The 25,409-nt window shown below is 41.6% G+C and overlaps 3 protein-coding genes across 4 annotated transcripts in view; 1 reads left to right on the top strand and 2 right to left on the bottom strand.

Annotated features, from left to right (window-relative positions):
• The window catches only part of LMLN (leishmanolysin like peptidase), an 88,890-nt gene extending 87,344 nt beyond the window's left edge, over positions 1-1,546 (bottom strand). The window contains exon 1 of the mRNA XM_032631312.1: positions 1,314-1,546. Within this exon, the coding sequence (XP_032487203.1) occupies positions 1,314-1,532 (219 nt within the window). The 5' untranslated portion in view covers positions 1,533-1,546. The remainder of the gene's footprint in view (positions 1-1,313) is intronic.
• Positions 1,547-5,397: 3,851 nt separating this feature from the next.
• Positions 5,398-9,028, bottom strand: RPL35A (ribosomal protein L35a). 2 transcript variants are annotated; one of them, XM_032631617.1, is made up of 5 exons: positions 8,981-9,028; positions 8,303-8,347; positions 7,940-8,092; positions 6,718-6,862; positions 5,398-5,468 (listed from the first exon to the last, which is right to left on the bottom strand). In XM_032631617.1, the coding sequence occupies exons 2-5, from the start codon at positions 8,311-8,313 to the stop codon at positions 5,445-5,447; spliced, it is 333 nt and encodes a 110-aa protein (XP_032487508.1). In that variant the 5' UTR covers positions 8,314-8,347; positions 8,981-9,028; the 3' UTR covers positions 5,398-5,444. The 2 variants fall into 2 exon arrangements, with proteins under 2 accessions (XP_032487508.1, XP_032487509.1); XM_032631618.1 differs by having other exon boundaries at positions 8,781-8,986.
• A 266-nt stretch (positions 9,029-9,294) lies between these two features.
• The window catches only part of IQCG (IQ motif containing G), a 40,479-nt gene continuing 24,364 nt past the window's right edge, over positions 9,295-25,409 (top strand). Inside the window, exons 1-6 of the mRNA XM_032631697.1 lie at positions 9,295-9,391; positions 11,803-11,873; positions 12,839-13,106; positions 17,839-18,062; positions 20,081-20,209; positions 21,150-21,231. Of these exons, the coding sequence (XP_032487588.1) occupies positions 11,866-11,873; positions 12,839-13,106; positions 17,839-18,062; positions 20,081-20,209; positions 21,150-21,231 (711 nt within the window). The 5' untranslated portion in view covers positions 9,295-9,391; positions 11,803-11,865. The remainder of the gene's footprint in view (positions 9,392-11,802; positions 11,874-12,838; positions 13,107-17,838; positions 18,063-20,080; positions 20,210-21,149; positions 21,232-25,409) is intronic.

The following is a 25,409-nucleotide window of genomic DNA, read 5'->3' as shown; positions in this document are numbered from 1 at the left end:
CAAAGAGAGAAGTGCAGGGCTTTGTGGGAATGTCTTTTAAAAAGAATTCACTAGGTGGGTGGGGGGAACTGAGGAGATGTTTAAGGGTACAAACTTGCAACTAGTAGATAAGTCCCAGATATCTAACGTACAACATAGTGATTATAGACAACAATACTGTATTATAAACTTACAAGTTGCTAAGAGACTAAATAAAATAATTCAGCCAGAATGCAGTGTCATGATAAAAGCTGTAATACAGCCACAAACTTAGTATTCTGGCATATATGGTTATGAACAGCATGCATAGAAATTTTTGGAAATTATCACAAAAATGAATGGTCTTAGATTTCTGGGCTGACCTGAAAATTTCTAGATTAATCTTTCTTGTTAAAGTAATAAGACAAATTATAAAACCAATCACAACATGCAGCCCTGACCCAGGTACTGTGTCTTCTTTCCTCAAAGAATACTGATTATTGTGGGCCCTCCTCTGATCTAAGTACTGTGGAGAAATTAAAGTATAAGACACAAACCTTATCCCAAGGAAAATTACAATTTAACTACAAAGGCACAAACCATCACCACACAGCGATACTTAACCGGTTAAGTGCCAGAAGAGAGTACAGATAAGACATACTGTGAAATGGAAAGAACATTCTACTGGGGGTGGTTTCAGCAGGCTGCCTTGAGGTTAAGGAACTCAGAATGAAAGAATTTAGACAGGAATAAAAATGTAATGGGAGGGAGGCAGGCACTTCCAGGACAGGAGAACAGGGTAAAGCAAGCAATGTGACGAAGTAACTTGAAAATCAACCTGAATTTTGTCTCCAGAGAATCCCCAGTACCCTCTCAATGCCTTTGTCTAGCTCTCCTATCAATTTCTTCTCAAACCTTTAGATCAGTGGTTCCCAAAGTGAGGTCCTTGGACAAGCAGCATCATCAACTATCTGGGAACTTCAACTGCAGACTCTGAGGCCCCATCCCAGATCTAATGAGTCAGAAGTGGGCAGAGGGACGGAATGGAGCGGCAATCTGTGTTTGAACAAGTTTTTCAGGTGATTCTGACGGCCCGTTCAAGTTTGAAAACGATTGCTCTAGGACTACCTGATAAGCACAACCCACCGCGCAGGAACCTGATGACGTTCTGAGCGCCTAACTGAGCCACTTTGCTGGGTGCAGGAAGGAAGCTGATACCAGGTCCCAGCCCTCTAAGAGTTCAGTCTCTGGCCCAATCTCGCTTTCTCCTCCAGTACCACTTGTTCCAATCACCATCCTCTATGCCATCGCCTCCCGTATTACTTTACCCTCACAGGGCCCCTCTGTCGCCCTACCTCAGACTCAGAGGGGACGTGGTGCCGGCAGGGAAGAGAACTGCCCAAGGAGACAGGAATAGATGTAGCGCTTGCCCAGAGCCCGCCCAACAGGAGTAAAACGCCTCGGACCCATAAAGAACCGCTCCAGTGCCACCGGCTCGGGCCCCGGCCTGAAGCCGAGGGGCCCGATCTTCCACCCGTCTCGGCCGCCATCTTCAGGCCGAGCGTCGTTACCATGGAGTACGTGACGCCTCCGCGCCCAGCGCCAGCCCCGCCCCTCGCCTCTCGAGGCAGATGGAGGGACTTGGCGGTGGAAAGGTGCTTCTTGATTGGCTAGCGTCACCCATAAGAAGTTCACCGCGGAAGACGCTGAGTTGCATCACGTCCATCGCGTCTCATTCGCGCGAAACCAGCCAATAAAAGCCACTTGGCGGCCCACGTGAGCTGAGCTGTGGGAAGAGTAGTGGGTGCTGTTGGTAATGGGATGTTGATACGTCGGTGTCCTTACTGAGGCAGTTTTTCACTTTTTAATTCAGTTATTCACCGAAAAGATATGCACTCACTAGGTGCCAGGTGCTTAGACACATGCAAAATCTTTTATGGTTAGCTCTCTGTATAAAAGGTAAGTGAATGTAATTTTCATTTTTACTTATCCTGAGTCACCAATTCTAGACCTACTTTTTAAAAAAAATTAAGTGTAGTTGATTTACAATATCGTGTTAGACCCACTTAAATGAAAGTCATTTTCTGTAAAATCAAATGTGTTCTTTACTATTCAAACCCATCCCTTAACTTCTATGAATGTAAGAATTGCAACTGCATTAACCCCGGAGACTAGGTAGATCTTTGCCATTAAGGCAACTACCTTAAAAACTGAGCCGTGAGGAACTATAGGAAATTGTAAGTTGGGACAAATCTCTTTGTGGCCCACAAAACAAAGAATTAAAACCAGGGACTGAAATTACTGAGCTGTAAGTCATTCCAGGAACTGAATATTGTAAATTACTATGCTAGGAACTGTAGTAGAAAAAAAAAAAAAGGACAGAAAATCCCCAAGAATTTACAATTCATTGGTGAAGACAATGTACTTTAAAAAAAAAGAAAAAATGGTTGAGGCATTTTACCAGTAGTAGTAGATGTGTCTATCATCCCACAACTAGTGGAAGCTGGGTGTTCAAACAAAATATATCACTTTATAACGTACTCTCTACACAAAACCACAAAGAAATTGCGGATTGTGAGTAAAGAATGATACCGGTCATCTCAGTTTCCTAGCGGTAAAGGCAGTGTCATGCTGGTGGAGGGGAAGTTTCAATAGTCTAAAGGACAAGCTGCTAGCCGTTTTAAGTTCATTTCTGTGAAAACATTCAACTCCTCCAATGTAGCTTTGGCTTGAGGACTGCCTTTGCACTGACCAAACCTCGCTATGGGTGCAGAAAAGCATAATACAGGCTCTCACTCCCCCCACCCAACCGTCTCCTAGTCCCCCAACTTTGTAAATGCACTGTTACCCGCTCAGCAACCAAAGCTAGGAAGTTAGTTTTGAAGACTCCTCTCTACAATCAATTGGTTTTAAAATTCGGTTAATGTTTAGTCTGCTCTATTAAAGTACTCAAATATCTCAGTTAAGACTGCAAAGCCTACCTGGTTTCCCCTTCCTTCAGTTTATGCTGGGTTGCCACAGGGATCTTTCTAAAATATGAATCTTGTCACCTGTCACTCAAGCTCTTGACACTCTAATACAAGAATATTGTTAGAACTTCACTGGCAGTCCAGCGGTTAAGACTCAGTGTTTCCACTGCAGGGGGGAAGGGTTCCATTCCCGGTCGGGGAACTAAGATCCCCGACATGTCATGGGCAGTGTAGCCAAAAAAATAAAAATAAAGACTAGGGCTTCTCTGGTGGCGCAGTGGTTGAGAATCTGCCTGCCGATGCAGGGGATGCGGGTTCGTGCCCTGGTCCGGGAAGATCCCACATGCCGCGGAGCAGCTGGGCCCGTGAGCCGTGGCCGCTGAGCCTGTGCATCCGGAGCCTGTGCTCCGCAACGGGAGAGGTCACAACAGTGAGAGGCCCATGTACTGCTAAAAAGAAAAAACGACTATTGTCTAAAATCCTGGCACCTGGTAGTTTTCTAGACTTACCTTCCAATTACTTCCAATTGGTTTCTGTCACACTACATAACCCAGTTAAATTGTTCAAGTGCCTTCTGGTTTCGCAATGTTTGTGCCATTTCCCTTTTCTGAAGTACCACCCCCAAGCATCTCTTCCTCTATTCGACGATCCCCAAGAGTACAGCTATTTAACTGGCACAACAAAGTAGTTAACCTTTAGTTTATGTTGGCTGTTTTTTTTTAAATTATGTTTTGGCTCCGTTGGGTCTTTGTTGCTGCTCACAGTCTTTCTCTAGTTGCAGTGCGCGGTCTTCTCATTGTGGTGGTTTCTCTTGTTGCAGAGCATGAGCTCTAGAGCGCAGGCTCAGTAGTTGTGGCACACAGGCTTAGTTGCTCCACAGCATATGGGATCTTCCTGATCCAGGGCTTGAACCCAGGTCCCCTGCACAGGCAGTCTTAACCACTGTGCGAGCAGAGAAGCACCCCCCCCCTTATTTTTTAATGTCTTTTGGTTGTGTCGGGTCTTAGTGCGGGCTCTTCCTTGTGGTGCACGGGCTTCTCTCTAGTCGTGGCACGTGAGCTTACTTGCCCCGCGGCATGTGTGATCTTAGTTCCGCGACCAGGGATCGAACCTGCATCCCCTACATTGGTAGGTGTATTCTTTACCACTGGACCATCAGCGAAGTCCCCTAACCACATTTCAAGTTGTGGGGCCATGAAATGAACTGCTTAGATCCCACGAAGAGAGCATAATTGACCAATGACTCCAAGCTGCTTCTCCTTACCATCCACCTCATTTGTCTTGAGGCCATGGCTCCCGAGGGTTGCTGCCAGACAAATAAGACTGGCAGTACAAACACAAGCCCCTTTTCGGTGACTTCCAACAGCAATTTTGGCCTCAGGGCCACCATTAAACTAAGCAAACCGTAGAATTGCTGCGTGCCTTCAAGCTAATCATTTTTTAGAATCTGCTTCTTAAGAGAAAACAAATACAATTAAAATCTGTTAAAAGGGGTGCTGTTTGGTAAACTCCCAGTTTTCTGTTGGTATTTTCAATGGAATGTCAAGATCTGTTGGTTAATAAAAGGAGTACCTGCTACTGCATCAAACACCTAAATCCACCATACTCGAACTGATGCCTTGGTTCAAACTTGTATTCAGCACATTCTGAGATTTAAAATATTCTGCAGCCCTGCTTAGTTGCCTTTGTATCATGCCAAAACGTCTCAATCCTGCACTTTACTATTAAAACATGGAGTAAAGGACAGCAACCCTGTCCGGGCAATCCTGACCACCCCCCACCAAGATTTTTTAAGGTATGTGGCAATTTAGGGACACTTTCAACTTAGACATTATTCCCAGTCAAGTGTTATATACTGGATGCTTTGTCCAGTCACAAATCCCAAGGATATCTCATCTAAATGAGCTGCCAAATACCATCAATATAATCCTCATTCAAATTTCTCCCAACTACCATTTTTAAGCCCCAAGTTTCCCAACCAATCTATATTAAGCAAGTGCATGCTACTACAAGGTACTTTAGGAAGGTAAGATATTTTCAGTTTCTTTCAATTTAATGAGGGAGGTAGTTACCAGTACCACAGCTGAAATAAGGGGAAAAGTTATAGATCCATTTGATGTGGAAATCCGGAAAAATTTCATGGTGTATATCAATACTGGCTAAAAACTGACTTCTATCCTTCCTGCGGGTATCTCCACTTGTCCAAAACTTTTCATAGGCTAGATTCCAGCATTCAATCACTGTAAACCTTCCAAGATACTCCTTTCCACCGTCCCCAAATAAAGCTTACTTGTAACCTTCCCCCCAACATTTAAGGTCTTATATTAAGATACATCCTATCCTCATCAAAACCCTCCTGTTGTCTAAATCTCTGTAATTGCCATATTCTCTGGGCTCCGGTATAAGCACCATTTAAGCACTTCGCAACTGAATTCAGGGCAAAGAATTTTTTAAGCCGTGTTAACAAAAATACAAGGGAACAAATCCACACTTTTATTTATTTACTTTTCAGTAAGTTTAAATCCTTGAAGGGTACAGCATCTGGTGGGGAGGGGAAAGAACATAATGTCATTAAGTGCATGTTATATACAAACAGTTACTGAATACCACAACATGAATAAATCTCCCATTGTCCCATTACCCATCTCTGAAAGGCACCCAATGACTTATAGCCTACTGGGAAGGGAACTAAATTTTTAGAGCCTTCAGTTTCTAGGTGAACATTCTTTAACTAAGAACCAGTACTGGGAACCTGAGAGTCCATTTAATTTTGCTTCCTCTAACGATAGTAAAAACCTCCTCTGATGAGAAATCTCAACTGCTCAGCAGGGTTCAAAAGTACCCTGTGACCCCAAGGATGTAGCCATGTCTATTAAAAATAGATCCTAGGGCTTCCCTGGTGGCGCAGTGGTTGAGAGTCCGCCTGCCGATGCAGGGGACACGGGTTCATGCCCCAGTCCGGGAAGATCCCACATACCGCGGAGCGGTGAGGCCCGTGAGCCATGGCCGCTGAGCCTGCGCGTCGGGAGCCTGTGCTCCGCAAAGGGAGAGGCCACAACAGTGAGAGGCCCGTGTACCACAAAATAAAATAAAATAAAATAAAAATAGATCCTAACCGAAGAAAACAGGAGCTATCCTGTTAAAAATATCACAGAATCTGGAGCTGAAGTCCTGGGGCATGAGCATTGGTTTTCCTCTATAAAATAAAACTAATACCTATTTGAACAAGACTGTCATGATGAAGAGATCGGAAATATTAATTATGGCAGGAAAAGGTATGTTGAATTTTTATTTTCTAGCAATTACTTTAGAACCCAATAAATATATTTGCCATAAAATTGTTCATTTAAATAGGTGACCCTCGAACAACACAAGTTTGAACTGTGTGGGTCCACTTATATACCCAGATTTTTTTTCAGTAAATACATACTGCACAATCCGCAGCTGACTGAATCCACAGATGAAGAGGCCAACTGTAAAGCTGTACGTGGATTTCTCACAGTGCCCCTAACCTCTGCGTTGTTCAAGGGTCAACTGTGCTATTCCCCACCACCCCCAGGCAGCTTTAGCAATTACCTGAAATCTAGGCACAATCCATTTGAACCCTTTGCCTTCACTTTTCTTACAATACCAAGAAAATGTTCCATAATACATTTACACAGTAGCCCCTAATTTTACGGCATGATCTATTGGTGACATTTTATAATCACAATAGTCCTTAGTAGCCAAAGCCAAACACCGTGAGCTTAGTTTGATTCAAAAGGTGCCACATTGCTAATAATGTACTTACCACACGGATTCTGTGTCCAATGGCCTTAGCAGGAAGGTTGCTTCGGAATTTGGCACGAACCATGCCACTGTTTCCATGAGCACGAGTTATCTTTCCCCAGATTACTCTGGTTTTGTTAGGTTTTCCACCAGGAGTTACTGTGTTGCTGATTTTAAAAGAAGATTAAAAAAGGCATGAGAACCCAGACAACCAGTATAGTGTGGTACAAAATCAAGGTGACTTCTAGACCAGTCGCCCTCAACCCTAGTTTAAACGGTAATAGCTGTAATATGCGGAGGGGGCAGGGAAGGGGGGGACAAGAAATGTGAGGACATTTTGAGTGTAGGGAGAGAGGAACTTGTTTTTAATTTTAAATAGCCAGGGAAGGCCTTACTAAGAAGCTAACACCAGAAAAAAGACTCGAAGGTAAGGGAACAGCTTGTGTTAAAAACTGAGGTTGTGTCCCTGGCTTGTGGAAAGGCAAACGATGCCAAGAGATGAATCCTAGCTAGGTTAAGAGAGGACAGAGGGAGCCCTGAATGCATACGGTCTTAGAAGCTCCTTAATGACTTTAGCTTTTACTAAATGAGATGGGGAAGAGTTGGAATTTGAGCAATGTACAGATGACTTGACTTATAATTTTAAAGGATTGGGAAATCCCTGGTGGTCCAGTGATTAAGACTCCACGCTTTCACTGCCAAGGGCCCGGGTTCAATCCCTGGTCAGGGAACTAAGATCCTGTAAACCACGCGTGGGAAAAAAATTAAAAAATTTAAAGGATCACTCTGGTTGCAGGAGGAAAGGGGGGTGGGGGAGATGAAAACATGTTCCCAAAGATCCTTTAAAAACAATTTAAATACACAATAGTTTACCCATTGCTTCCACCCCCGCCCCCACCTCTATCCCAGAGATTTTAATGGATCTGGAATGGGTTTAAGAACCAATGCTCTAGAGATAACATCTTTAAACATCTATAAAAATTGTAACTTCAAGAGATCAACAAAATGAATTAAGCGATATGAAAAATGCTCTATAAAACCTTAAGATCATAATACAAGGACCTGACGCCTTCCTTAAAACAATAGCTGTAATTTTCCTAAGTGCAGAAGACACCTATATCCAACACTAACCATGAATTTCCTTGAACTCCCAAAGTAGAAACCACAACAGTACCATTTACTTAACTAACTTCAAATGAGACCAATCAAGTGAAAACTCAAAAAGCACAATACTATCAACTTACTTCTTTGCTTTGTACACGTAAGCACATCTCTTGCCTAGATAGAATTCAGTTTCATCCCGAGCATATACACCTTCAATTTTCAGGAGAGCTGTGTGCTCCCTCTGGTTCCGTAGACCCCGCTTATAGCCAGCAAATATGGCCTTGGACCACAGCCTAAGACAAAATATACTGTTAATCATAAGCTGTTAAAAGATCTCGCTTAACTTCAACAAACCACAGGTATGATTTGGCTTGTAATGACAACCACCTAGAAGTTACCTATATAGCAAACATCTAAATTTTTTCCCCACCAGTTTTAAACTCACATGTAGGCTCACGCCTAATAAACTACAAGTACAAAGCAATGATAGTTAAAACGCATACCTTCCAGACATATTTGTCGTTTTAGAAGTCCTGTTCCCAGCAGGCCTTAAAACAAAAATAAATCAGTTTAAAATCTTGCAACGCGCGTTTCCCACCTAGTCTCCTCTGGAATAGCGCCCCAAACTCAGAGAATACCTGATAACTAAGCAAATTCCAAAAGGAAGACAAAACCTAAAGTTGCAAGACAGTACACTACAGGAAGTAACTCCTAGAAACCCCAAAAGAAAGCCTTAAAAAAGTTCACGCCACGATCATGGGGGAAAAAAAGATCAAGGAGCCAGAGAAGCTCGCAGAGAACAAGACTTTTAAACACTGAATGGGAAAGAAAAGCTAAGGAAAGACACAGTAAACAGGCAAAGCCAGGTTTGAGGTGGGAGTAAATGAACAAAGAACCCTGCCTAAAAGTGCCACTGATGCCAGACAAAATGCATCTATTTTATATTTTACTCCGCTAGGGACCGCAAGCAACTCCAGTTACCGGAGCACCCATTCTCGGAGGTCAGGGGACCAGCACCATCACTCCCGTATCTGCTCCATCCTGTCCTCCCTGTTGCTGGAATCCATAGAAATCATTAGCTGGTAGAGCCTCGGAGCCGCACCAGCATCTCATGAGTAGAATATAGCCGTGCCGACCCCACTTATTTGCCCCCAAAGTTCAGCCGCGGAAACGACACACACCTCCACAGGGTCCAAGATGGCTGAAAAAGAAACAGAAGGCCCCGCCGCGTGGCCTCGTGGGTAAACACCTCTCCGCCCCGCCCCCCCATTTAGGTATCTCCCGCCACCGCCAAAAAAATAAGCTTCAGAAATCGTCTTCTGACTGAAATAAGCCACGTTCAAGAGCACTCGTACAATTCTTTCCCTAAGTCCTTTTATCTTTGTAAACTGCAACATGTACTATATACTTTGGAACAGAGGGAGGCAAAATGGTAGCCAGCTAAAGAAGAAGAACAGGTCCTCCAAAGCTCTGCGTTGCCATAGAAACACCTTAGCTTGGTTCCGGCGGCGTCGGGTGCTGTAGCGGGAAAAGTGAAGCCCGACTGGAGGACTACCCCCGCCTCGAATACCCCAGATTTGATTCGCCAACAAGTGGGTATCTTTCCTTCTTACCACATAGCAGTAGGGCGAACGGAAACTCTTGGATCCTAGCCAGGAAGAGAAAGACTGCGAACACAAAGGCAGGAGAAGAGAGCTCTTCCTTCTCTTTATCTTTTGTCCCCCACCACCCCCTTACTCCTTTCCTCCTTCTACTCCTTTATCTCTTTCCAGAAATGACTTAAGTTCTTACCGCCAGTCTTCATTTTGACTCCGAGGGTGAACAGCACTGTCCTGAAAAGGCTTTGTTGCCTTTTAAGAAGTCATTCAGCTGCCAAACTCTGGCGGCGCGCAGCACCGTGGTCACGTGCCATAGGTCTTCAGTAAATATTCGTAGACTAGAATGGGATAGCTTAGTGGACGTGAAAGATTTACATTTCCTAACTATTGCACATTTATGTGTTGCCCTATGGATTCATTCCTTTTGTCAGCAGTTTGTTGAATGACTGACTACCATGTACGAAATTTTGTTCTTGGCTCGGAGGAGGCTTCAGTAAACAGAACAACAGAAAGCTCTGCCCTCATGGAGCTTACATCCTAGTAGGCGGAGCAAGACAATGAGCGAGTAAAATATATGGCACATTAGAAGGTAATGTGAGAAAAAATTTTCTCTCTGGAGATTGGCTCCAGATGGGGCAAATGGCAAATACCTAGAAATATGCCACTGATTTAAGCTAGTACCTGATGGACCAGTGGTGAAGAGGTGAGGGGAAGAGTCGTTCAACTTGAAAGAGTAGCATATGCAAAGACCCTGAGTTGGAAGGGAGCATGATTCCATAGGAGAAAGAAGCCCATTGAAGCTGGAACCATGAGAGCAATAAAAGGGCAGTGCCAGATGGATCTGGAGAGGAACCGAGGAGCCCAGATCATGCAGGCCCTATGGTCCAAGTTAAGAATTTTACTTTTTTCCCCAAGTTAGTGAGAAACCATTGAAGGGTTCTAAGGAGAGACATGATGAGATTTTCAAATGTAAAAGATGAGTTCTTCATTTCAAAAAGATCACTTTTAATTTGGAAGCTGTGGGGCTTCCCTAGTGGCGCAGTGGTTAAGATCGGCCTGCCAATGCAGGGGACACGGGTTCGAGCCCTGGTCTGGGAAGATCCCACATGCCGCAGAGCAACTAAGCCCGTGCGCCACAACTAGTGAGCCTGCACACCACAACAACTGAAGCCCGTGCGCCTAGAGCCCATGCTCTGCAACAAGAGAAGCCACTGCAATGAGAAGCCCGCACACTGCAACGAAAACTAGCCCCTTCTCTCTGCAACTAGAGAAAGACCCAATGCAACCAAAAATAATTAATTTTAAAAAATTTGGAAGCTGTTAGAGTAGTTCAGGCAAGAAACAACAGCTATATTCAGCATGGTGTTGGGGGAGATGGAAATTGAAGGTAAAATCCACAGGACCTCATGGTGGTTTGAATTGGGGGAATGCTGATGTCAGGATGGCAGGAAGGAAGCAGAAATGACTCCTGAGTTTCTAGTGTTGAGGAATGAGAAGCCATAACAGAACGAAAGCACTGGATTCTACATAAGCATAGTCCCATCTTACCTATGTGAGGCACACTTACCTATGCCCCAGGCCTAAAAAATGGAAAAATAAAGAAACAACAACACAGCAAAAAACCAAAATCTTAACACCATGCTATTTCCTCCTAAGACTGTCCTTGAACCAGAAAATTTGGCTAGTTTGGAGTATCTTTTTTTCAGTTTACATAAAAATTCTTTAATTTTTGCATATAAGATGTTTGTTGCATGAGACATACTTGTAACCGCCCTCCTCACGATCACTTTACTGTGGACAAAATCACACTGGAAACTTACCATTCATTATTCATTCAGTATAGAACAAGAATCTCCATAGGGTGTTCTCATTGTAAAGCTTATTTAAGCAGAAAGGACTTTGGTTTACTGAGGAAGGGTAACATCTTAACAGCAGTGTTAAACTGATTTTCAGGATAAATATAGTTTTTCTAAGTGTGATCTCAGTCTGATTGCACTCAGTCTGGGTGCAATAAATTCTGTTAATCTGGCAGATCAGGGAAATGGAGCCATCAAATTAAATATTTTAGTAATCAGAATAACAGAAAAGTAAATTTGTTATATAAAGATTACCAATTAATACTCAGAATATAATTAAAAAACATACAAAAGCCATGCTGGACACTAATTTACCTTAAGAAACTCGAAGATTATATTTATCTGCCAATAATTAAGCTGACTACTTAATACACCTGTGCCACACGGTGGCAGTGGTTCTTCCATCTCCGGGACCGCTCTGCTAAGCCAAAAGAGGGGATAAGCCACAGCACTTGTAATTCTTTTTCTCTTAATGGAAGAGTATAGAAATAACTTAAATGTCATTCAACATTCCCTTAAACTAATCTCAATGTTTTCTTCCCACTTTAGGTGACTGCATTTTTGTGAGATTATAAATGTACCAAGGAGGTTAACAAAACTAACTCAAGAAGAATGGAAGAGTATGTTACAAATTCCAATTTATTATATATTCATATGTATATATATAAAAATATATATATATATGAAATACCTTATGTTAAATTTCCATGTATTGTTTACCTATGGCTGTGTAACAAATTACCCCAAAACTTAGTGATTTAAAATATAAACATTTATTATTTCACACAATTTCTGTGGGTCAGGAATTTAGGCGTAGCTTGGTTGGATGGTTTAAGAATTTGGGGGCAGCTTAACTGTATGGTTCTGTCTGGGGATTTCTCATAAGTCAAAGTTGGCCAATCATCTGAAGAGTTGACTGGGGCTAGAGGATCCACTTCCAAGATGTTTCATTTACAGAGCTGGCAAGTTGATGCTAGCTGTTGGCAAGAGGCCTTAGTTCCTCACCCTCATGAACCTTTTCACAGGGCTCCTTAAGTGTCCTTGTGACAAGACATCTAGATCCCCACAGAGTGAGAGATATGAGAGAATAATGGAGAAGCTTTAATGTCTCAAATTCACCTAGCCTTGGAAACCACAATATTCTTTTGGTTACATAGGTTAGTCCTATTCAATGTGGGGAAGACTACCAAAGGGCAAGAGTACAAGAAGGTGAGAATCATATGGTCCATCTTGGAGAATGGCTACTACGTTCTATTTTTCACTAACCATGAGACAGTTTTGGTTGGCATCTAAAGATGTTGCTAGAAAAAAGTTTATTTTAGCCCAAGTTCAAATTGGTTAAGCATAGCCAAATAGCCCAGGCTACATATCTTTATTAACCAGTAAGTTGCTTTTCTTTGGAAGGTCAGAATGTTACTGGGAGGTATTTAGCAGAATCATCTGCAAACTACTTTTGTTTATTATCTTGGTTATATTATATGACAAAATGGACTCTGTAGGAGCCAATCTACATGCTGCCTCTGCTTCTGAGTTTAAGTAATTTTTAAACATTTGGTGGCTGACTTATTTTTTCCTCCATTCTTAGAAGTCAGCTGGAAGCCTCAAATCTTCCTCCAAAAATCTGGCATTCTGAGGTGAGAGTGTCAGTGACAGGTGAACCACCTACTGCTGTAGAAGAAAATGAAGAAACAGTCAAAGAAACAGCCGTAGAAATCATCCCAGAAGTCATGGAGCCACTCTCCTTTCTAGATGTACTGAGGATCTCTGCAGTTCTGGAGGACACCACAGACCAGCTCTCTATTCTAAACTATATCATGCCAGTTCAGTATGAAAAAGGAAAAAGTATCAGCGTGGTATATACATTCAGCATTACTTAATTTTTGCTTTCTCTTCTTTTTATTTCTCCATCATTGTCAGTACCTATGCCATTCAATTTAACTTGGGAAATAGCACCTTCATATCAGATAAAGCGCTACAATAATTATCTGAGATATGTACTCTCAATTAATGGAGTGAAATAGACATAGCTCAAGGTGCATTACCAATCAGAATATCCTTTTCTTCCAATATATTGACATTATTCTAAAAGGCCTATAGGTAAATCAGTATAAATACAATATATATACTGAGGAGATGGAACAAGTAATTGTGTTGTCTTACCTATCTTGTATTTCTCAGCTGCTAAAAGCTAACTGAACACTAGAAGGAGGAAATTCAACTGGACCCTGTCAATATTGCTTTCATCTAAAATGACTTTGTTATTGCTAAATATCTTGCAATCTGCCTTTTTAAATATCCAGCCACATCATTGTGTCAGCCATTACATTTTCAACGATGTTAGGGACTCCTCCTCAAAGGACCACTGAGTTATCAAAAAACTCAGCTTGGTAGTGAGCAAAATCTTTATGAATTCTTAAGCTCTTATAAGTTTTAATAACTTGGGTTGTAGATATAAAATAAAAACAATTTATAAATACATATTTATTACGTTTAACAAAATTACATTACATAATTTGTACAGAATATATTCTTATTTCTGATTCTATGATAAATGAAAATTGCTATAAAAATGAGAGGGTAAATTGATTTTCATGTCTAACAGAAAAGAAGTCCATATGTATTGTGACTAGAAAATTAAATTTCCCTTTAATTGCCCCTTACGATTTTAAATTGATTTTATTTTTATTTATTTTTGGCTGTATTGGGTCTTTGTTGCTGCGTGCAGGCTTTCTCTAGTTGCGACAAGCGGTGGCTACTCTTCGTTGTAGTGCGTGGGCTTTTTATTGCGGTGGCTTCTCTGGTTGCGGAGCATGGGCTCCAGGCGTGCGTGCTTCAGTAGTTGTGGCACGCGGGCTCAGTAGTTGTGGCTTGCGGGCTCTAGAGCGCAGGCTCAGCAGTTGTGGTGCACGGGCTTTGCTGCTCCGTGGCATGTGGGATCTTCCCGGACCAGGGCTCAAACCTGTGTCCCCTGCATTGGCCGGCGGATTCTTAACCACTGCGCCACCAGGGAAGCCCGGCCCTTACGATTTTAAAGTTATTATTATTACTATATGTATAACCTGGGTTTATACAGCTTTTATAAAAGTTTATACAAAATTTTAATAGAACACTGGATTTGGAGTTGGGGACCTTTATTGTTTAATTGTGTGCTCTGGGCAATTCATTTCGCTTTCTTGGTCTTAGTTTTCTCATTTGTAAATTGTGATAGAGTTTTTTTAAAATTTTATTTATTTTTTGGCTGTGTTGGATCTTCGTTGCTGTGAATGGGCTTTCTCTAGTTGCAGCCAGCAGCAAGCAGGGGCTATTTTTTGTTGCGGTGCATGGGCTTCTCATTGCAGTGGCTTCTCTTGTGGAGCACAGGCTCTAGGCACGCGGGCTTCAGTAGTGTGATGGAGTTTTAACTAAATGATCCCTTCTAATACTAATATTCTATGAGTTTTGAGGTACTTTTAAGACATTAATGGGTATTATAGGAATTAGTTTCCTTATTAACGTATGAAAAGCAAAGATATTGGAAACCCAAGAACTAAGCTTTTCAATGCTTTTAAAATGAGTCTAATTCTTAAATTAAACTAGTTAACAAATAGTACAAAAGAGACTAGTGTTTCCTTTCTATTGTCTCCTTCAGTAAGAATCAAAAATAAAGAGGGAAGATATTCAGTTAACAAGATAAAGTTTTATCAATGATATTTACTGTCAGGCTTTAAAAAAGGGTAATTTTCCATCATAGAAACTCAACAGAGAAGGAAAAACCCAAATTTATAAACAACATTCAGTAGTGGTCACCACTCCGGTAAACAAAAGAACAAAACTTTTGCAGTTTTATTCTGGTTTATGATCTTCACCCACAAAATTTTCTGACTTAACAGAGGCCCTACTTATGATTTTATAGAAGTATAAAGAGTAACGGTTTGTACTCTTATTTTGATTAATAGCAGCTTAAAAGCCCCTTTCTCAATGTTAGTTCTATAACTTTTAAAAATTGTGACCCTTAAAATAACTTTTTGTTTTTTTACTTATAGTACTATAGTTGTTCTAACTCATAAATTTTTACAGTACCATTGCCCTACAGGGCATAGGATATGTAATTAAAAACCTTAGTATGAATGTGAATGCTTTCTTTCTCCAAAAGCTTCACATTGTTGAGCCTTACAATAACAACCCTGGGATGAAAATTTAGTTAGCATTATCCCTCTTTCACAACCATTTTTATAGCTAAAGATATTTCCAGAGAGTTTTTCATTCATTAGAATCATGGAATGGAATGATGAAAAATATACCAGAAGTGGGAGTAATTGGTCCAAAGTTTGGAAAGAGCTCCCTTGCCCGGAATACTGTTTTTCTTATCTTTTCCCTTAGGATCTAATACCCTACTGTACAAGGAAGTGAATGGACCAGAATATTTAGCTAGTTCCTTTAAGTTCTCTTCTGAAAATGCATATTTATTTCTAGTAATCAGTACATCAAGCTGTTTAACACGTTTTCTTCCTTTTCCAGATGCCCAAGCACAAAGGTAGAGGAACAATGGTTAGGGTGATCAGAAAAAACAAACTTTCCAGGCCTTACATTTCCCATTCCCTCCCTAGACAAAATCTAGAGTAATAACCATCCATGTACTTAATGTTTTCCTTATGTACAGATAAGTTTCAGTTTAACTGTTGAAATTCTATGGCGTCTGTTCTCTTTGTAGTCAATCATATAAATTTTAATTTAAAGGAGTATTTTAAAATTTAATTCTTATTTAAGGCAGCATTTTGTTTTGTACTTGCCTACAAATGTTTTCCTCAGATCTGAATCTTTGCTTATGGTTGATATAAGGAAAAATGCTGTTGAGTCTGTGTTTATTAACTTTTATGGATAGTTTTTTCTTTTTTTTTTTTTTTTTTAACATTTCTGGTCTAATTGAAGTTTAGCTAAGGAAGACCTAGGCTTTTTTTTTTTTTTTTTTGCAGTACGCAGGCCTCTCACTGTTGTGGCCTCTCCCGTTGTGGAGCACAGGCTCCGGACGCGCAGGCTCAGCGGCCATGGCTCGTGGGCCCAGCCGCTCCGCGGCATGTGGGATCTTCCCGGACCGGGGCACGAACCTGTGTCCCCTGCATCAGCAGGCGGACTCTCAACCACTGTGCCACCAGGGAAGCCCAGACCTAGGCTTTTAAGTATCAATATACATATGAAACTCTTCTGTGCATAGGATCAGCACAAGAATTTAAGTAATCATATCAAATGCTGAACTTGCATAGTTCTGTGTACTATTCTAAATACTTTCTTTGTTTGTTTCTTTCTTTTCTTTCTTTCTTTCTTTTTCTTTCTCCCTTTCTCTCTTATTTCTCCCCTCCCTCCCTCCCTCCCTTCCTCCCTTCCTCCCTTTCTTCCATCCTCATAATAACTACCGGAGGGCAAGTACTGTTATTATCCCTATTTTATCAATGGGAAGATGGAGGCATAGAGATGTTAAATAGTTGCCTAAAGTCAATGTGGTTTATCTGTTTAAAGTAACAGATAGGGCCAGGATTTAAACAAGGAAGTCTGGTTTCAGAGTCCATATGCACAGCATAATTGCTGTGTTATATGGCTTCCCATTGGCTCAAGATTTTAGCCACAGATTAAATAGGAATCATCAATTGAAAGACATATCCTGTTCCTATGGTAATGCTTACCCCTTAGTATTCAAGTTTGGATTTGAAAATTCCCCACATGAACTTCGAAATCTGTATCACACCACTAAATATACTATCAACTCCTACTCTTTGGTATGATTCTCCTTTCTTTTCTCTCTCTTTATACAGTGGGCCCTCCATATCTGCGGGTTCCACATCTGCGGATTCAAGCAACCATGGATCGAAAATATTCAGAAAAAAATTCCAGAAAGTTCCAAAAAGCAAAACTTGAATTTGCTGTGTGCTGGCAGCTATTTACATAGTATTTACATTGTATTAGTTATTATAAGTAACCTAGAGATCATTTAAAGTACATGAGAGGATGTGCATAGGTTGTAAACAAATACTATGCCATTTTATATAAGGGCCATCAGCATCTGTGGATTTTGGTCTCCTTGAGGGGCGGGGGGTATCTGTCCTCCACAGATACCAAGGGACAACTGTATTTAAAATTCATGTGTTCAGTGAACATTTGAGTCTTTACTGTACTGTAGACATTCTTCTAAACAATGGGATTATAAAGATGGCCACATTTATTTAATATCCAATCTTGTTCGGAAAAGAATTTGAGGTGCACCAAGATCTCTAAGACACTGTCCCTTCCCTCATAGAATTTACAATCTAATGGAGATATTTATACAAATAATTACAAATGGTAAATGTCTTCTAATAGAGATGTTTCACAGAGAACTTTACCTTTGGTCATAAAGTTTACCAGGTTGGGGAATGACAGAGAGTGGGAACGTTGTATAAAGTCAGGAGGACACAAAACAGCAGAGCATGTAGTTTGATGTGGCTGAAGAAAAGGGTAATTTTCTGGTGGTAATATTATAAGAGGTTCAAAATGTAGGCAGAGGCCCTCATATAGCATTGTTTCTTTATGTTTTAAAAATCTGTCTTAACGTGAAACATCATTTATTGCTTTTAGAAGAATAACAAAGAAATAAATTTAGAAGGAAAAAGCTTAGAAAAGCTTACACTGGTCTCAAAACCCTCAAAAATATCCAGTCCATTCGTACATAAAGAAGAGCCCAAGTTACCAGAAATCAGACAAGGAGGCCAGTTTAACAAAGTGCAAGATCTCATCTTCAAAAAACCTACAAGGCAGATCATAATGAATACAGAGACACTGAAGAAAATTCAGATTGATAGGTAAGGAACGAGAGCATATTTGGAAATGTGATAATGTATTTCTAGATGGCTGAAGAGTGGGTCCGGGGTGGCTCACTGCTCTCTTCTTTTATGGGTTGGTCATTGTATCCGAGTGACTGCAGATAATACGATTAGCCAGACTACCTAGGGCAAGTGTGGTACAGTTGAAAGTATGGTGGCTGTATGGTTGGGCAAGTTATTGAGCCTTTGTTTACAGTTTTTAAAAATGAGAATAATGGGGCTTCCCTGGTGGCGCAGTGGTTAGGAATCTGCCAGCCAGTGCAGGGGACCTGGGTTCGAGCCCTGGTCTGGGAAGATCCCACATGCCGTGGAGCAACTAAGCCCGCAAGCCACAACTACTGAGCCCGTGTGCCACAGCTACTGAAGCCCGCACTCCAAGAGCCCGTGCTCCACAACAAGAGAAGCCACCGCCATGAGAAGCCTTCTGGTGAGGGCCTAAAGCAGGGGTCAGCAAGTTTTTCTGTAAGGGGACAAATAGTAAATATTTTTGGTTTTGCAGGACATAAACTCTCTGTTGAAACCACTCAACTCTGCTGTTATCCCATGAAAGCAGCCATAGATGATATGTAAACAAACGGGCAATGCTGTATTCCAATAAAACTTATTTTCAAAAATAGACTACAGGCTGGATTTGGCTAATGGCTCTGGGTAATTGCTACAAACCCTTATTTACCAAAAATTCTTACCGTAAGGTTATACCCTCTTTTAACTTAACAGGCTTCTTTGTCAGCAAGCCAGTTGACAGCAAAAAACTGAATAATGAGACAATGGAAATTGAGACTGCTTTTAAGAAACCCTCAGGATTAAAGCAGTTTAAAATTTGGCTACTTTGACAGTGTCTGTCTCTTACTAATGGATAAAGTACCACAGTAGCTACCAATTTGTGTCAAGCATTTGGCTGAACCTTCCTGCTAATCCTTACATTAATGTTGCAGAGTTGCTATCATTATTCCCATTTATTTATTTAATAAATTTATTTATTTATTTTTGGCTGTGTTGGGTCTTTGTTGCTGCACACCGTCTTTCTCTAGTTGTGGTGAGCAGGGGCTACTCTTTGTTGCAGTGCATGGGCTTCGCATTGCGGTGGCTTCTCCTTGTGGAGCACAGGCTCTAGGTACGCAGGCTTCAGTAGCTGTGGCATGTGGGCTCAGTAGTTGTGGCTCATGGGCTCTAGAGTGCAGGCTCAGTAGTTGTGGCGCATGGGCTTAGTCGCTCTGCAGCATGTGGAATCTTCCCAGACCAGGGCTCAAACCCGTGTCCCCTGCATTGGCAGGCAGATTCTTTTTTTTTTTTTTTTTTGCGGTACGCGGGCCTCTCACTGTTGTGGCCTCTCCCGTTGCGGAGCACAGGTTCCGGACGCACAGGCTCAGCGGCCATGGCTCACGGGCCCAGCCGCTCTGTGGCATGTGGGATCTTCCCGGACCCGGGCACGAACCGGTGTCCCCTGCATCGGCAGGCGGACTCTCAACCACTGCGCCACCAGGGAAGCCCTGGCAGGCAGATTCTTAACCACTGCGCCACCAGCGAAGTCCCTGTTGTTTGTTTTTAAATGATGTGATGATCATATGGCTTTTTTCGGGCTTCCCTGGTGGCGCAGTGGTTGAGAGTCTGCCTGCCGATGCAGGGGACACGGGTTCGTGCCCCGGTCCGGGAAGATCCCACATGCCGCGGAGCGGCTGGGCCCGTGAGCCATGGCCGCTGAGCCTGTGCGTCCAGAACCTGTGCTCCGCAACGGGAGAGGACACAGCAGTGAGAGGCCCGCGTACCACAAAAAAAAAAAACAAAAAACATATGGCTTTTTTCTCCTTTTGTCTTTATTAATGTGATGAATTCCATTAGTAGGTTTTCTAATACTAAACTATTTTTGCATTCCAAGAACAATTCCATAACTTAGTTATGATGTTCCTTCTGGGTCTTAACTTGTGTGATTTCTGTAGCCCTTTGGGAATGTAGGGAAATATATCTTATTGATTCATCTTTTTTGTTTCTCCTTACAGGCAATTTTTCAGTGATGTAATTACAGAAACCATGCAGGAGTTGCAAGATTCAGGCACTTTCACCAGTCTCCTGAAAGCTTTGGGCAAAGAGAGGGAAAACAAAATGCATTTCTATAATATTATTGCCAGGTCAGAGTAATTTTAGTTTTATTTGCTTTGCTGCATTTTAAAATTCTATAAAATTCTTACTGGAAGTCTTAGATTTCTAAAGCAAATCAAATTTTTGCTTTTGAATGAAGATAACTAGAAGTCAGAAATTTGGGTTTTATTCCTAGTTCTGCTGGTAACATAACTCAATTTCTGGGCTTCAGTTATCTGTGTCTACAATATATAAAGTACAATATATGTACTATAAATGGGTAGTGCATAATCTATGGTTTGTTTTGGCAATGACAATCTCAAGAGTCTAGTTAAGTTCATGCTTTTTTTATAAATTTATTTATTTTAGTTATTTATTTTTGACTGCGTTGGGTCTTCACTGCTGCTCACGGGCTTTCTCTAGTTGCGTTGAGCAGGAGCTACTCTTCATTGCAGTGCACGGGCTTCTCATGGCAGTGGCTTCTCTTGTTCTAGCACACACAATGAAGGAGTTCAGAGCCTAGAGCTGGGACCCTTACTTGCTTACATTGCCTGTACTTGGAGGTCGGTGAGGAACATTCTCATGTCCTCCACAGCAAGTTACCTCAGCATTCTACATGCATTTTCCTCATCTGTAAAATAGGGGTAATGATAAAGACTACCACATAAGGTTATTGAGAAGTGCTCAGAATAGAAAGGAGTCTTCTTTTTCCTCTTCCTCTTCTTAGCCTTTTCTCAGCAGCAGCTGTTTTAGATATAACACAGTCTTTTTTTAAAGTGTTACTGAAAGTTTGCTCCATGGACCAGCACCATTAGCATCACCTGGGAACTTGGTAGAGAAACAAATTCCAGGGCCCCCAACCCAGACCAAATGAATGAGAATCTCTGGGGTAGAGCCCAGGAATCCCTTTCTTAGCTTCTAGGCGAACCCTGTGCACACTAACGTTTGAGAAGCACTACTCTAAACACAAAGTATTCTTATTTCTCCCAGGGAGAAAAATGGAAGAAAAAAGATAAAATCTCTTCAAAAACAGCTACTTAATGTCAAAAGAGAAAGGCAAGCTGAAGTACAGGTAAGAACTACCCGGGCAACACCAAAAGTTACTGAGCTAAAACAGCTAAACAGAAGTCATCTTTCTCAAGCAAAAAAAAAAAAAAAAAGAAGTTATGTGTAGGAAATTGTTGTTTCTCCTGGGGTGCCTAAACTATTAAAAATATAAAGACAGTAATTAGATGTTTGGCCTGGAATGTACAATTATGTCCGGAATCAACCTCTGGGAGACCCTAACCCTCTGGAGCTCTAAGCCTGTTCTTACTCCTCCCAACCGATCCAACCACATGACCCACTCCTTCCCTCCAGGAGACCATGTCTCAGGCAGTCTCTTGTATGCCAAGATCCCAGATGGGAGACTATAGTCCTAGGTAGGACATTAAGCACATTACATACCTCCTTACACCTGATGGTTAGGGTTAATAATGTCATTTGCATTATATTTCAAGTACAGAGTGGATTTATTGAGCTTCTGTGGTCATTAGGGCCTAACCTCATGTCTAATCTCTATAAGAAAATGCATCCTGAGTTTTAAGCAAGTGACTTGCAAAACACTGTTTGGGCTACAACCTAGACAGTTAGCAATTAGTACCATTAGGATGACTAACACTATTAGCAGTTTAGAAAGTTACAAAGCATGGCCTAACATCAGCTTTTCACTGCCTAGCTAATTGGACAAGTTTATGCTTCCGATCAGGGAATCGTCATCATTCCCTACATAGAAGTTAGAATAATATTTGAAAAATATATTCGGAAGAATTGTCTAAAAAAGGTCACTAGCCTTTCTTCTGAGATACTATCTTTAGGTCTTCTGACCTAAAGGTCCGTTTATTTGTTCTATTATCTCTCATTTTCTATTATCAATTTTGAACTACCTTTGGTATTGATTTTCACTTCATTAACCCTATTAACCCTCTATTTATAGCCTACATTTTTAGAAAGCCATTTCTTTTTAAATTTTTATTTATTTATTTTTGGCTGCATCGGGTCTTAGTTGCAGCATGAGGGATCTTTGTTGCAGTGCATGGGCTTCTCTCTAATTGTGGTATGCGGGTTTTCTCTTTCTAGTTGTGGGGTGAGGGCTCCAGAGTGCGTGGGCTCTGTAGTTTGCAGCACGTGGGCTCTCTAGTTGTGGCACGCAGGCTCAGTAGTTCTGGCGCACGGGCTTAGTTGCCCTGCGGCATGTGACAACCCGCGTCCTCTGCTTTGGAAGGTGGATTCTTTACCACTGGACCACCGGGGAAGTCCCCTGAAAACCATTTCTGCGCCACCCTCCCCCACAAAGGCTTCATTAAAACTGGTGTGCACTTAGGTTTTCTCTCTAATGAATAGACTTTTTCAGAGGTTTCCTGGCCTTTTTTCCCTCAAAAGTTCTACCATTATTTAAAACTTCCTCTTTTATTTCTTAACTATTAAAAAAGAAGATATTTGTATCAATGTCCTTTTAAGGCTCCAAACCAAATAGTATCAAAAGAGACCTCAGCGTTGGCACTCTGCCAATCAACTCCCCTTTGCTACTATCACAGCCACTGTTTTTCTCTTTCTTTAAACATTTTAAATTATATTGTTGGGGACTTCCTTGGTGGTCCAGTGGTTAAGACTTCCCCTGTGAATGCAGGGGGTGCAGGTTTGATCCCTGGTGGCGGAGCTAGGATCCCACATGCCTCGCAGCCAAAAAAACCAAAAAACCATGAAACAGAAGCAATATTGTAACAAATTCAATAAAGACTTAAAAAAATCAATATATTGTTGACAGCATAATTTTCCAGACAACAGGTAGTACTAGGTTGTGAAACTTACCTTCTTGGATTACAGTCTCAGCTGTTACATTCAGACACAGTAAAACTAAAGTAGAATATCACTCAGCTATTTTGATCATCAGAAAAGGAGTAGATAAACCAGAACTAGAAGATGCAAGGCAAACCTTGAATAAAAACCAGCTATCAAGTGCTTCCCTGGTGGCGCAGTGGTTGAGAGTCCGCCTGCCGATGCAGGGGACACGGGTTCGTGCCCCGGTCCTGGGAGATCCCACATGCCGTGGAGCGGCTGGGCCCGTGAGCCATGGCCACTGAGCCTGCACATCCGGAGCCTGTGCTCCGCAACGGGGGAGGCCACAACAGTGAGAGGCCCTCATACCGCCAAAAAAAAAAAAAAAAAGCTATCAAGATGAAATCAAGTTAAATCCCTAGAGTTACTAAAAAACCAGTGGTCAAGTCAAGGTTGGAAAACAAGAAGACAGTTAGGAAGTACATGGATATTAGAGACCTGTGGGTCAGAAAATGATGACAGTAATTAGGATGGCAGGTTTGAGTGTGTGAAAGTATGTCTGGAGATCACTAGAATGTGAGGGAGCAATTGCCTTACGAAGCTTCCTACTGGTTCCCCAGGCAAAACGACAAAGTCACAAAGGAAAAAAATCAGGTTGCTGTTAGACTTCTGAACATCGGGACACGAAGCCAGATAAGTGGAGCAGTGTTTTCATGAAACTAAAGGGGAAAAAAGAGAGACCCAAGGTCAATATATAAAAATTAATGTATCTTTTCCACATATCAGCAGCAGACTTAGAAAAAGAGATTGAAATATATATATTTACAATATCATCAGAAATATCAACTATCTAGCAATGAATCCAGTGGCAACAACAAAACGTGCAGGACTTCTTTGCAGAAAACTATAAAACAGTACTGAAAAATTAAATAATATTTAAATAATTGGAGGGATATACTATGTTTATGTTTATGGATTGGAAGACTCCATATTAAAAAGATGTGGATTCTTCCAAAATTGATTGATACATTGAATTCAATCCCAATCAGAATCTTGATTGGATTTAATTACTTATTTACTCATTTTTGTGAGACTTGACAAACTGATTCTAAAATTTATATTGAAATGCCAAGGACCAAAAATAGTCAAGACACCATTAAAGAGAACTTGAGGGACTTCCCTGGTGGCGCAGCAGCTAAGAGTCTGCCTGCTGGTGCTGGGGACGCTGGTTCAATCCCTGGGCCGGGAGGATCCCACATGCCGCGGAGCAACTGGGCCCATGCGCCACAACTACTGAGCCTGCGCTCTAGAGCCCACATAACACAACTACTGAAGCCCGCACGCCTAGAGCCCGTGCTCTGCAACAAGAGAAGCCACCGCAATGAGAAGCCCGCGCACCACAACCAAGAGGAGCCCCCGCTCGCCGCAACTAGAGAAAGCCTGCGCGCAGCAATGAAGACCCAACGCAACTTAAAAATAATAATAATAAATAAGTAAAAGAAAAAAGAAGTTATTATATTATGTAACTATTTAAAAGGTTACATAACATTTGTCTTCAATTACCCTGTGCCAAGTCAAAGGCATCTAGTTTTAACGCTATTGCCATGGGCCTCTGATTACTCTGGTTCTTCTCTGTACAGCTGTTCTGCACAAACTTACGGCCTTCCATGTTGACAGTGTGGAAACAGAGGAAGATATAAAATGCTTACAGGCTATGACTGTAAAACCATGATTAAGTCATACTAATAAGTGAACCCAAGTGTCATGCCGTTTCTTCATCTTCCAATATGCAACAAAGATCCAGCATAGAAATACTGAGTTATAGGCCAAGGATCTTCAGTTGTATGAATTCCTTTTAAGATTCTAAGAGGAGATCTGCCTTCACCATAACCCATTATCATAACCCTGGTTGTCCATGGTGTCTAGAGCTTTCTCCATGATCAATCATGGACTGATGCAGCATATTTGTGGGTTTTCAAAGCAGACCAAACTTTACTTCCAAATCCCCAAACTGCCTTCAGATCTAGACTTCTGGACTTGTTATTTGAATTCAGAGAAGCTTTAGTAATGGAAAGAAGCTGTCAACCAATTAGAGTTAATAACGCTCCGATGGCTGCCACAATATTGTGAGCAGAAGTCTTTTTTTTTCCCCAGCCACAGCGTGGGGCTTGTGGGATCTTAGTTCCTCGACCAGGGATCATTGAACCCAGGCCCATGGCACTTAAAGCACTGAGTCCTAACCACTGGACAGCCAGGGAATTCCCCCAGAGGCTTTTAATGGTAGTGTCTGTTTTCATAATTGAACACAAAGTAGGGAGGAGAGTACTGGTTCCTGAAATTTTGGGGAGCTGGAGAAGATGGAACTTGTCTTATACCTCAGGCTGCCTCTTTGGTTGGATGGAAAAAGGAAAATGGAAATGTGGTCTATTAAAG

The sequence above is a fragment of the Phocoena sinus genome, chromosome 4 (assembly GCF_008692025.1).
Source record: "Phocoena sinus isolate mPhoSin1 chromosome 4, mPhoSin1.pri, whole genome shotgun sequence".
NCBI lineage: Eukaryota > Metazoa > Chordata > Mammalia > Artiodactyla > Phocoenidae > Phocoena > Phocoena sinus.
The sequence above is the reverse complement of the archived record's forward strand: the minus strand, read 5'-3'. Positions and strand labels throughout refer to the sequence as shown.

What these genes read in the sequence shown, in the direction of transcription:
- RPL35A (XM_032631617.1), bottom strand. An exon ending in TACGTGTACAAAGCAAAGAA is followed by an intron (nt 6,863 to 7,939) that starts GTAAGTTGATAG and finishes TTTTAAAATCAG; the next exon opens with CAACACAGTAACTCCTGGTG. An exon ending in TTGGACACAGAATCCGTGTG is followed by an intron (nt 5,469 to 6,717) that starts GTAAGTACATTA and finishes CCTCCCCACCAG; the next exon opens with ATGCTGTACCCTTCAAGGAT.